Source organism: Cygnus atratus, chromosome 15 (genome assembly GCF_013377495.2).
Source record: "Cygnus atratus isolate AKBS03 ecotype Queensland, Australia chromosome 15, CAtr_DNAZoo_HiC_assembly, whole genome shotgun sequence".
NCBI lineage: Eukaryota > Metazoa > Chordata > Aves > Anseriformes > Anatidae > Cygnus > Cygnus atratus.
In genome coordinates, this window is record NC_066376.1 from 12047990 (window position 1) to 12059544 (window position 11555).

The 11555-nt window shown below is 67.1% G+C and overlaps 1 protein-coding gene across 3 annotated transcripts in view; it reads right to left on the reverse strand.

Moving 5' to 3' along the window:
• Positions 1 to 11385, reverse strand: part of CORO7 (coronin 7) — a 40541-nt gene extending 29156 nt beyond the window's left edge. Inside the window, exons 1-7 of one of the 3 annotated variants that reach the window (XM_035549096.2) lie at positions 11074 to 11385; positions 9160 to 9256; positions 8832 to 8906; positions 6361 to 6431; positions 5719 to 5902; positions 4862 to 4938; positions 3665 to 3715 (exon numbers count right to left, since the gene is read on the reverse strand). In XM_035549096.2, the coding sequence (XP_035404989.1) occupies positions 3665 to 3715; positions 4862 to 4938; positions 5719 to 5902; positions 6361 to 6431; positions 8832 to 8906; positions 9160 to 9256; positions 11074 to 11133 (615 nt within the window). In that variant the 5' untranslated portion in view covers positions 11134 to 11385. Of the gene's footprint in view, positions 1 to 3664; positions 3716 to 4861; positions 4939 to 5718; positions 5903 to 6360; positions 6432 to 8831; positions 8907 to 9159; positions 9257 to 11073 lie in introns of those variants that run through there. The other 2 variants (XM_050713915.1, XM_050713916.1) reach the window with 2 other exon arrangements.
• Between the last annotated feature and the right edge of the window lie 170 nt (positions 11386 to 11555).

Genomic DNA, 11555 nt, shown 5'->3' on the forward strand with positions numbered 1-11555 from the left:
TGGAGTGGTCCCCAGCTGGCCCTGGCGGGCAGGGATAGGGCCACCGCTCCAGCAGGATCCGGGGCAGAGGTGCCACACTGGGCTCTGATGACCCCAGCCTGGTGTCCAGCCAGCCACGGCATCGCCCTGCCAGCACGGCCACAGAGCCCCCCGCCCCGCTGTACTCATGGCAGGGGCCTGATGTGGCCCAAGGGACAGGGAGGCAGGGTGACAGCCGCCGTGAGAGAGGCTGCGGGCAGAGGTGGGCACCCCCACGTCCCCACCTGGGCACCGCCAGGCGCCGAGCTGTGCCCCCTCGATGTGGCAGGCACAGCAGGAGGGATAAACCCACAGCGGGGACAAACCCACAGGGACACCCTGCAAATTGTCCCCAGCTGCCCTCAGCCCCGGCCCCGCAAGCACCAGGCTCCAAGGGAGCTCTTTAAAACGTGAGCGCGGGCATGCGCTCGCCTGGCGCGTGCGGCTGTTCCCTCGCCCCCGGTCCTGCCGAAACGACGGCGGGGGAAGTTTCTCGTGAGAACGAGCACGCTCCCTCCCCATCCCACACTGGCCACGCTCAGCCGCCGCCCCGCAGCCCGGCGTATCTGCGGCGCCTGCCCCGGCCCTGCCGTGGGAGCCAGGTGCTGGCCAGATGCGCGCAGCCCAGCGCGTGCTCGCGCAGCCTGTGAGCACGGGGGCGGACGCGGGACGCGGCCCCTCGGGGCGATGCTGGGTCCTGGCGAGGTGGCTCCGCCGCACCAAACCAGGGCGCTGGCTCACGTGCCAAAAAAGCACTCGCCTGGAAAGCGTGGCTGGGGCAGCCTGCAAGGGGAGCTGCCACCTCCAGCACTGCCCACGCTGCACCTGAGCTGCGCGGTGCTGGTCCCGGTGGCTCACCCGGCACTTGGCCGCGGTACAGGAGCCCTCCCGGTGCCCCAGCTCGTCCCCCACGCACAGAGGACCAGGGCTGCTGCATGATGAAACCCCAGGGCCCTGTCCAGGGGACGTGGGAGTGCATGGAGGCAGGAGGGACGTGCCCAGGCGTTGCAGGGTTGATGAAGGCAGGAGGGGAGAAGCACTGAGCCCCAGAAAGGCCACGGCCAGGGGTAAGGGGATGCGACGCGCTTCCAATGTGAGGGTAAAGGCAAGGAGGCAACTGTGCACAGCAGCAGCGAGCCCTGAGCCCGTGGGAGGCTGCGGCACGGGGAGCATGGCCTTGGGAGGGGGACGAGACCAAGGCAGTGGATGGGACTCACAGGACCTCTTCAAAAGGACAGCAGTGCTCACACCCAGCCCAAGCTGGGCCGGGGAGCACGGCTGCATGGGGAGGCACGGTGGGACCGGAGCAAAACGGTGGCCCCAGAACCTGGTAGAGCTGAGCAGCCCCTGCTTGAGGCTCAAGGCGTCTCCAAGGGCACTTCTGGGGCCCCAGGGAGCCACACCAAGCAGCGAGCGGGTGCAAGCACTGCCCTAATGCTCACAGAGGGGCCGGCGGGGTTGCACCTCCCTGTTCCAGCCCAGATGCAGCAACAAGGGGCTGTGGGTCCAGCAGGATGAAGCCACTGTCCTCGCAAGGGACATCATGGCCGTGCGTATTCACTGGGCACCCTCTGGGGTCAGCAAGCCCCTGGCCGCACAGCTCTTGCGCCACCCTGCCATCCGTCACCGCTCTCGCTGCGTCACACGCTCCTGCCCGTGGCCGGGACATGCTCGAAATAGCTGCGAGGGGAGCGGGGGGGCCGGGCCCTCCCCACGCACGGCTGCGGGAGCCTCCAGCCCGGCTCTGGAGGCCGAGCCCCCAGCACGACCTCCCGGCCACCCCACGGTCCCCAACCTGGCGCGTGCGGCACCCGCGAGACCCGCGAGCAACATGGGGCGTTGCAGCCCCGCAGCAGCGACCTCTCCTTCCTGCTCCAGAGGCTCCCGTTTTAGCTCCTCTCGTCCTTTTCCCCTGCTCTAAAAAAGGAATGGTTTAACGAGGCAGGCTTGGCAAATTAAGAAAACCAGCCGGAGGAGCAGCCCTCTGCCGAGCCCTACAAAGGGATGGGGCCGCGCTGGCGGCGGTGCCGAGCCCGAGCCCTCTGCTCCAAGCGGGGCTGGCTGGAACCCATCGCTCACCTCCTTCACTGCCGCGCCACCCGGGCCACTTCAAAGATGGGAGCTGGCAAGCTGCTGGCACCGAGCAGCGGCCCCGGCATCACCCGGTTTCATAACCACGCTGGCTCCGGGGAGAAGGAGCCCTTCCAAGCAACCCGGCCCTCCAGCAACAGGGGGAAAAAAACAAAACACAGGAGTGTTATTCCTCTTGGCTAAGCCAGCCCTGCGCAAGCTTCCAGAGGATTTATGGCATTTTAAAGTTTTCCCCTTCGGCGCAATACTTCTCCAAGACTAAACATCTTCATCAAATCTCAGCCGGACGGGGTTACGGCTGCGGCGCTGCGCTTCTCGGCAGCAGCAGCGAAGGTGCATATTTCTCTTGGCAAACCGAGCGCTGGCCAGGGCTCCGCGCCGGACCCGGTCTGGCTCAGCCGGCAGCGGAGGGAAGTGAGCTGCCTGCTTTGAACAGACACCATCATTCACACATTATTTTTAATAGCTCAGCTAGACGGAGTCCACCCTCCCTAGGAGACTTGGCGCGAGCCCACGGAGCTCACGGCTCTGCAGAAACGCCGGTCCCCAAGCCGGCAGGTCTGGCGGGGGAAGACCGGGGGGCGGGCAGGGTGGGCATGAGGTGAAGCTGGGAGCAGGGGCTGGCACCTCCCCGCGACGCTGAGCGGCTCCCAAAGCGATTCGGAGGGCGGGGAGCACTTCACCCTAGCTCAGTTGCATATGCAATCGCCGGGTTTATGTAAATATATTCTATTGCTGTATTTACACGGCTGCGTCAAGAGTCAGAGCACCTCTTGTACCCGCAGAGAGCGCCCCTGGGCCTTTTGGGAGCCAAGCACCCGAGCACCGGAGGCTGCTGGCCTCCCGAGTCCAGGGGCAGGCGCACGCCAGTAGCAGGAGAGGTGCGAGGACCGGCAGAGCCTGCTGCCGCCGTCCTGTCCTGGTCTCCACTGCTTCCCTCCCCTCCCAAATGCCTCCCACCGCTTCTGCACGGAGGGACGGCGGCTGCCGGCAGCCAGAGCCCCAAAGCCACAGGAAGCCTCTAATAAGAGGCTGTTCAAACTTGACGCTGACGGCAAGGCCCAAGTCCTCTACTTATTTCCTAATCACTGTTGTTTGCTGAGCTGTGCAGATCCAGCTGCCCAGCCTCACCCTTGGCAAGTCCTTGTTCCCAAAAGCCTTTTGCTCAGCTCCTGCACAGCAACACAAAGCCCAGGAGCCCGCAGCCACGCTGGAGCCCTCGTGCCTGCAGGGCTCAGGACCGCTGCCCGCAGGGCTCCTCAGTGGGAAGGCGACGGTGCCAAAGCCCTCGCGAGTCCCTCCTGCCCAGCACCAGCGTGCTGGAGCACCGAGAGCGCTCACCAGCTCCAGCGGGAGGGCAGGGACCCCATGTGGTGAACGTCACCAGGGCCGAGAAGGAGGCAGCCCCGTCCCCTCTGTGCCACCACGTTGCCACCAGGGCCCCTTGGAGTGTCTGTGAGCCCTGCCAGGGCTGGGACAGTTGGGGGCACCGAGCACCCCAGCCGGGCAGGGCTGCCTGCACCACGCCGCACGGCGCAGCTGGGAAGGACGGTACCTGGGATGCAGCCGGGCTGGCTCGGGGGTCAAAGATCCGCAGCTTCTTGTCCTGTTGAGACAAAAAGAAAACAGAGGGGGGTTAAGGACCCCAGGGCCAGCAGGATGTGTGGCCATATTAAGCAGAGGGCTGCAGCGAGCCTCCTCCTCCCCATAGTGCCGGATCCTGTGACTTGCAGGGCACCCTGCAGGTCCTGCCCCATGCTGCGGGCATGGACACATCCCCATGGCCTCACCAGGGCCCCGACACCCCCAAAACTGCTCCCAGACACCCCCACAACTACTCTCCCTCCAAAGCAGACCCAGGGCTATAGCTGACCTCTCAGCCCCCACCCTCCCACCGCTCTCCAGCATCCTGAGGGCGGTGTGGCGAGCCTTTCCCTGCCCAGCGCCCCACAGCCAAACGGGTGGGATGCGGTGGGGAGGTGCCCTGGAGCCAGCTTTGCTCTCTGCAGTGTCACACCGCTCCAGCCCGACCTGCCCGGGCCCTCATGGCAGGAGCGCTCACTACCAAGCTGTGCCACGGACCCGTACATTTTGCATCTGTCGGATCAGGCAGCACCGTGGGGCCAACGGGGCCGTCCTGCCCCACATGGCTGAGCCACGTCCCCTCCGGAGGGTGCATGCGGGATGGCCCGACACCGCCACGGGACAGCCCGACACCGTGGCTGCTCGCTCAGCCAGGCTCGCATGCTCGGTCCTGCTTGCTTGGCCTCCACACAAGGCAGGGCCTCCATGCAAGGCCTTCACACAAGGCCTCCACGCACCCTGCGCACCGCCTGTCCGGCACCGCACGCCGGCGGCGAGCAGCAGGCGCCATCTAGCGCTGCTCAGCGCCTCTCACCGGGCTCTGATTGTGCCCTTTCTCCCCAAAACGGGGTCACCGTGTGCACCCCAGGAGCAGGTTAGCCAGCCGTGCCACAAAGACGTCGCCCCCCTTCCAAAGCCCCTGCGCTCCCCTCCCTGCGCTCAGCCAGGCAGCCAGCGCTCCTCGAGGCGGATTCACGGCCACCAGGAACACGGTGCGTGGCTGACAGGCAGCACTCTGCAAGCAGCCCGGCCAGCACCTCACGCAGGGCAGCCAGAGCCCAGCAAAGACCCCATGGAGGAGGAGGGGGAGGACGGGAGATGCCCGCTGAGGTGCTCGCAGCGCTCAGCAGCCTCCCCGTGCACGGCCGAGGGCGGCTGCGCTGCTCACCTTGCAGGAGGTGCCCAGGAGGCGGCCGTCTCGCTTCCACGACAGGCTCTGCAGCTGGTCCCCGTGAGATTCCAGTGCTGGGAGAGGAAAGCACGATCAGGGCCTCCCGTGGGGCTGGGCACCCGCTTTGTGCTCCGGAGGACAAAGCAGGACCCCCCCACCCCAGCCCTGGGCAGCCAGAGCAGGAGGGCAGGGCTGGCAAGGTTTCCCAGCAGGAGCGCCCCTCGGCACCACGCCGCCCGCTGGTTTTCCACCTGACCAGCTTGGTTTTGCCAAGCGACACGCTTCTGCTCGAGAAAGCAGATTTCTCTTTCCCAGGTGGACTTTGTGTTTGCCACACGGAGATCGCGAGGCAGTTGCTGGTTCTTCTGGACTCAAAGCCACTAAATTCAAAACCCAAACCAAGGTGGCGCTGGTGTGCTGAGCCCCTGTAAGCCCAGCCTGCCTGCCCACACACCCCACACTGCTGGGGGAGCACAGGTTTCATTTGCAGTCTTCCCCTGCCCAGTCTCCTCTTGCAAGCCCCCCAGTAAAGCCCTCATGACCCAGGGATCTCCAGGGACATTCTGCCAGGGAAACCCCGACCCTGCAGCCCATCAGAGAGGTTTCTGGGAAGGAGCCATCACTTTTTGCTACCCATTTTTTCCAGCGTTTCCCAGGTGAAATGATTCGGCCTTTCTGGAGGGCCTGTGGTAGCCAGAGCTGAGGCCAGGACCCCCTGGGGACACGGCTGCAGCTGTGCAGGAGCATCCCCACGCCCCTGGCAGCTCGAACAGAAGGTCAGGAGCCACCACGCCAGGGCAGCTCGGCTCTGGCTGCTCAGGGGCCAACGGCACCCGCATCTACCACGCGCCTACCTGCCAGCGGCTGCTGCTGCCCCACGTCCCAGACGGTGACTCGCTTCCCCGCGCCGCTGGCCAGGACGCCGTCCGCCGTGGGGTGGAACTGCAGCACGTCCACCGGGCCCCCGCCGGGCCCCAGAGTCAGCCCCGCGCTGCTGGGCAGGTCCTGGCCGCTCTCGGGCAGGCGCCAAACCTTCACCTGCGGCCCCCAGAAGACGCGGGTCAGTCCCCAGGCAGGTGAGCCGGCCCTGGCCCTGCACCCCGCAGCCAGCTCTCCCCGTCAGCGCAGAGCCAGCAGATGGTGCTTGCTGCTCTTCCAGGCTTTGGTGCCTTCTACCCAGAGCCAGGAAAATGGGACACCAGGTGAGCCTCATCGCGTGACCCTTGGTGGGATCGGGGCTGCAGGCGCCCCGGGTGACAGGAGAGGGCTGATCCTTCGTGGACGTGCCCGAGTCCCCGTCCCTCACGTCAGTCTGCCCCGTCCCCTACAACCCAGGGACTGCCCACACTGCTCTCCGAGGCTGGCACCCTCCTCCCCAGGCTCCTCACACTCCCATCTCTCTGGATCCACCTCCCCAAGCTCTGCAGCAAAGCCCAGGGACACGCCGGGGTGGGGACACCGTGGCCCCGTGGGTCCCCACGGCACCGAGCACTCACCGTCTCGTCAGCAGAGCCTGTAGCCAGCAGGAGCTGATCGAACGGTGAGAAGTCAAAGTCTGTCAGCACGTCTGGAAGGAGAGGAGCAGAGGTCCAGCTCCGCGTCACCACCGCTCAGCCGAGCCCCCCGCAGACAGCACGTTCACCCCCCGTTGCTGTCCCCCAGTCTCAGACCCTTGTCATGCACACGCAGGGAGCAAGGTCCCCTTGGGGTACCCTTCCCCACCAAGGTATTTCGGGGCAGCTCAGCTTTGCTGAAAGCCTCCACGCTGTCCCTCGGGGAGCCCTGAGCACACCACAGCTGCATTCCCCTCTTCGAGGTGCCACCACCCAGCTTTGGCTCCAATTTCACAACAGACGTCCCCAGAGCCGAGCCGCAGCAGCCTGGGGAGGCAGGAGAAGCACGCATGGCACAAGGGCGTCTGTGTCGGCCCCGCGCTGGTCACAATGCTCCCTTTGTAACGGCCCTGAGCAGCGTGCCGGCGGCAGAGCCTCGCGGGAGCAAGGCTGGGCTGGCACCGGCACTAACAGCCCCTCCGGTGCATCAGCACGCTCGGGAAACTGGGTCACTGTGTACTTTTCCGCTTCCACGAGGCTGCGGAGATACGGGCCCAGAAGGCACAAAAAGAAAAGCAACTTACTCCAGCTCCTGACTTATCTGCTGTGTTTGCCCCGGGGAGGAGAGAAAAATCCCTCCCCTGCTCTGAATGCCGAAGGGAGGCATTTCCCAGGCACGGCCAGCTTCAAAGGGCTTGTGCTGAAATCTCATTAACGGCTGCGCTGGCTGCGTGCGCTGCCAGCCCCACCGAGCATTCCTCCGGGAACTCGGGGAGCTTGGTGGCACAGGGATGTCTGCCAGGACAGGACGGAGGCTGGAAAGAAGTTCTGGAAGGGCAACAAGCCCAGAAAGGGGGCTGAAAGGAGCCCAGCAGATGATGGGCTGAGCCCCAAGAAAGGGCAGCAAACAACCCCGCAGGGAACCCTGCCTGACAGTAGCCCGAGGAAGCTGGGAAGCTTCAAGCCTCCTCGTTCCAGTGGCGGCTCGGCTGCCCTTACGGCAGCACCGGAGGGACTCGGGTCAGTCTGGCCGGCCGCGGCAGAGCCCAAACCCTCCTGGCTCTGCCAGTGGCAGGCGGGGAGGCAGCGGGAGGCAGCAGAAGGCAGCGCAGCACCGCGGGGTGCGGGGAGGCAGCCAGCCCGGTGCTGCCCGGACAGGGCCTCCCCGCGGCGCCCGGCTCCGGCTCCCTGCCTTGGCTTGCCTCGCTTACAGAAGGATTTTGCTGGCCTCCCTGCCAGCGTGACACAGCTCTCGCCTGCCGGCACCCCGGCTGGAGGAGACGCGGTGCGCTGGGCAGAGCCGAGGCGGGCAGAGCCCAGCCTGCGCACGCCGCGCGCTGCCGCAGCCCTGCCGAGGCACCGCACGCACCAGGGCGGCGCTGGGAGCGGCTCAGCAGCCTGCTCCCACCTTGATGCTCTGTCTGACGCAGTGTTCGGGGAAACGGGCAGCCAGCACACCGCAGACACCAGGGGAAGGGTGCCCCAGGCTCCCCCTCTCCTTCCCCGTGCCTTCAGCCACCGCTGCCAGCCGCCTCTCCCTGCAGCACTCGCTTGGCCGGGTCAGAGCAGCTCAGAGCCATGTGGCCATCAGCCCATTCCCGTTCCCATTCCCATTCCCCTCGTCACTGGAGCCGACTGCACACTGCTGGGACCCCAGCTCCTCCACCAGCCTGGTGCTGGGCTGCTCCCGTGCTCCTCCTGCAAGGCTGCCTGCCCCGGGGGCTGCTCTGCTGCTGCTCCTCGGGTGTCTTCCAAGAGCCTTTTGCAGGATGCTCGAGGTGAGTCAAGTCCAGAATTATGCTCCAGGGGCCGCTTTTCCCACTGGTTTGCTCCGCTCACATTTTGTACTGGGAAGTCCAGGGCACACAACGAGTGACACGGGAAGGGCGTGCTGGAGGAAGGTCCCCAGGAGCCTGAGACCACTCGGCAGCTCTACAGGTGAAAGGACCGGGATCGACCTTGCTGAGCCCCTCGTGTTCAGCTTGGCCTCTCTACAACCCCTCTGCTACGCACAGCTGCCCGGATGCTGCAGGTGGGCAATGTCCCAAGGCCCTACTGCGACACAGGGGGGCAGGGCACTGAGAGAGGGTCCTCAGCGCTCACAGCTTCCACGGCTCTGAACTCAGCAGGTCCCTGCCTCACACGGGAGCGGGACGTGTCTGGGTCACCCTGCCTGCGGGTGGTGGTCCCTGGGGACTCCAGCAGCTCCTCCAGCCCCTCTCCCAGGACACAGATGGCCCAACGCAGCATCCCCGGGTGAGCCCAGGCTGAGGAGTAGCTCCTGAGCCCCCCTGCACAGCCGTGCTGTGCCAAATGCCTGCTGTGGAGGTGGCACCCGACACCTCGGTGCCCCAGTGCAGAGCGCTGTGGAGCACAGGACGAGCTGGACTGGGCTCAGCAGACGCCCAGCTCACCTGAGTGGCAGCAGAGCTGAGACACGGTCCTCTTGCCTCCATCCTTGCCCTCCAGCGGCACGATGCCCAGCACACCTGCAGGAGAAGACACAGCAGCAGGTCACCAGCCACCCACAGCCTGACCGCTGCCCACAGGAGCTCCCAGGAATCCCCGGGACGCAGCAGGGTGCACCCAGCTTTGCAATCCAAAGAGACGGACCTGCGGGACTGCCAGCACCTCTGGGGGAATTCCACGTGCCCGTGTGCCTCCTGTGCCCTATGCAGCTGCCAGCCAGCCCCGAGGGACCGCAGCTCCGGGGACAAACCCATCCCACCTCCACATCCTCACCTGTCGCCTCGGCGCTGAACGCTACCCAGTGGCAGCTGGCCTTCACGTGGTTCCCGCAGGACGTGATGGAGCCAGCTCGGAGACCCCCAATCCAGGCCTGGGATGGAGAGAAAAGCCCATGTTACGAGATGCCTCTGCTTCGGAGGGGCCTGGCGCTTTGGTCGGCGCATGGCTGGAGAGGAGAGCATGAAGCATTGACACAGCATTGCTGAAGACCTTCAGTCCCAACAGAGCTCCCTCACTGAGGGACCTCGCACCACCTGGAGGCACGTTTGTAGGGCCCCGTCCTCAGGGAGGGATGGGGCAACGCGGCTGCTCGTGCTCCATCCATAAAATCACAGGGGCTTGGGCTGCGGGGCCAGCTTTGCAGCTACTCTGCAGGGATGGGAGCACCCCAGCTCCCAGCGCTGCCTCTCCATGAAACCACAGCTCCTGAGCCAAAATCCCACTTGGCTGCTCGCTCCCCACCACCTCTGTGTCTGAGCATGGCACCCACGGGGCACCAAGAAGCTCCTCCTCGGCCGGACCTGCTCCAGGTGACACCGGTGCGCAACCGCAGGCCCGTGGGAGCTCCCCGGCACACCCGGGGCTAAGTCCAACCCTCGTACAGAGGCGACAGCGGGGCGCTGGACGGGTGTCACCAGAGCCACCAGCACCGCTGCAGCGTGTGCCCGCGTCCCGCACAGAGCCCTTTGCAGGACGGGAGCTGCACAACCCCACAAGGACCGAGAGCTGCGCTTCCTCCCTTTGCACGGCTTCCTTTTGGGGCCTGACAGAGACGAGCGGTTCCTGCAGCACTTCCTCTGGTCCCTGTCACAGCAGCCTGCTTGGTGGCAGGCCCCTTAACCCTTCCTGCACCCAGGGGAGGTGAACACCCCGGCCACATCCCTGCAACAAGCCGCAGCCCCTCAGGGCGTCTCTGCCAGCAGAGCCCTTCGGAGGCTGCCAGGGGGGAGAAGCGACCCAGATGCGATCCTCGTGTCTGCGCCGTGCTTCCTGATCCGGCCAGGTCAAGCGTCTGCCTTCGCCTCGGTAAACAAGCGGCCACGCTCAGGGACGCGAGGCGCTTCCCGAGACGCGTGGGGACGAGTCCTGCCCACGGGGCTGGGGCACAAGGCCTGGCTCCCTGGGGCATGCTTCGTGCCCGGATGGGGAATGCCCTAAGGCAGGCCCCGTCCCACGCAGGCTGCCGAGGCCGAGCAGATGTCTCCCTGCACGCCGGGCCCTTGATGTCCCACAGAGCTCCCCCAGCGGGGTGCGGGGACGCCCCTGCCTGCGGGCCCCTGGGATCTTTGCCGCGGGGCTGTGACAGTCCCGGCACCCGCGTGTGCTCCCCGGGCTGGCTGGGCACACGTGCGGGGGCAGCCGCATCCCTTCCAACCCTGAATTAACCCCCAGAGGGACACGCCGGGTGCTGGCAGGCCTGCAGGGGTGTGGGTGCAGGACAGGCCAGGCTTGTGCAAGGGCAGCTCGGACGGGAAGATAAAGGGAAGGAGCGTGCTGAAGCCCACGGGCTGGGAGGCGAACACATCCGTGCCCCTGGGGGGCCCAAACCTTTTTCGAAGGCAGCGAGACCCCAAGATTTCTAGCAGCATCACCCAACCCGCTGCTGGCCCCACAGCCCACGCCGAAGGGCACCGCACCCCACACCTGGGTGCCACCCCTGGGAACCAGGGCGGCCTCGGGGAGCCCCCGCAAGGGCTGCGCGCCCCGGTAAGGCTCAGCACCCCGTCTCGCCCAGCACAACCCAGCCGGCATCCCTGAGCTGGAGGGGACGGGGACGGAGGGCACGGGGCACCGGGAGCCCCGCGGGTGCCGGGTGGGTGCCGCCCGCCCCAGCACGGCCCCGCCGCACCGCGCCGCGCCCGGCCCCGCCCGGGGAGCCCCGGGGAGCCCCGAGCCCCCCGCGCTCACCTCCCTGCGGGGCAGCCGGGCCTCGGTGTGCCGCAGCTTGGACGCCTTGAAGCGGTTCATGGTGCGCCGGGAGCACGGGCCGGGCCGGGCCGGGCCGGGCCGGGAATCCCGAGCCAAGCCGGGCCGGGCCGGGCCGGACCGAACTGAGCCGAGCCGAGCCGAGCCGAGCAGAGCCGGGCCGGGCCGGGCTGGGATCCCCGAGCCGGGCCGAGCCGAGCCGGGCTGAACCGGGACGCCCGAGCCGAACCGAGCCGAGCCGAGCCGAGCCGGGCCGAGCCGCCGGCCCCGCCCTAGCCCCGCCTCCTCCGCGCTGACCACGCCCCCGAGCCGGGCCGGGCGCGCGCCTCCTCCCCCCCCGCGGCAGCTCCAAGGGCCGCGGGTTCGAGGCCCGCCGAGGCTCCGCCGCCCGCGGTCCGGCGCTGTGTGCCGGCACGCGGCCCGCGGCGAGCCCCGGGACGGGCCCTGCCGCCCCGGTGTCTCGC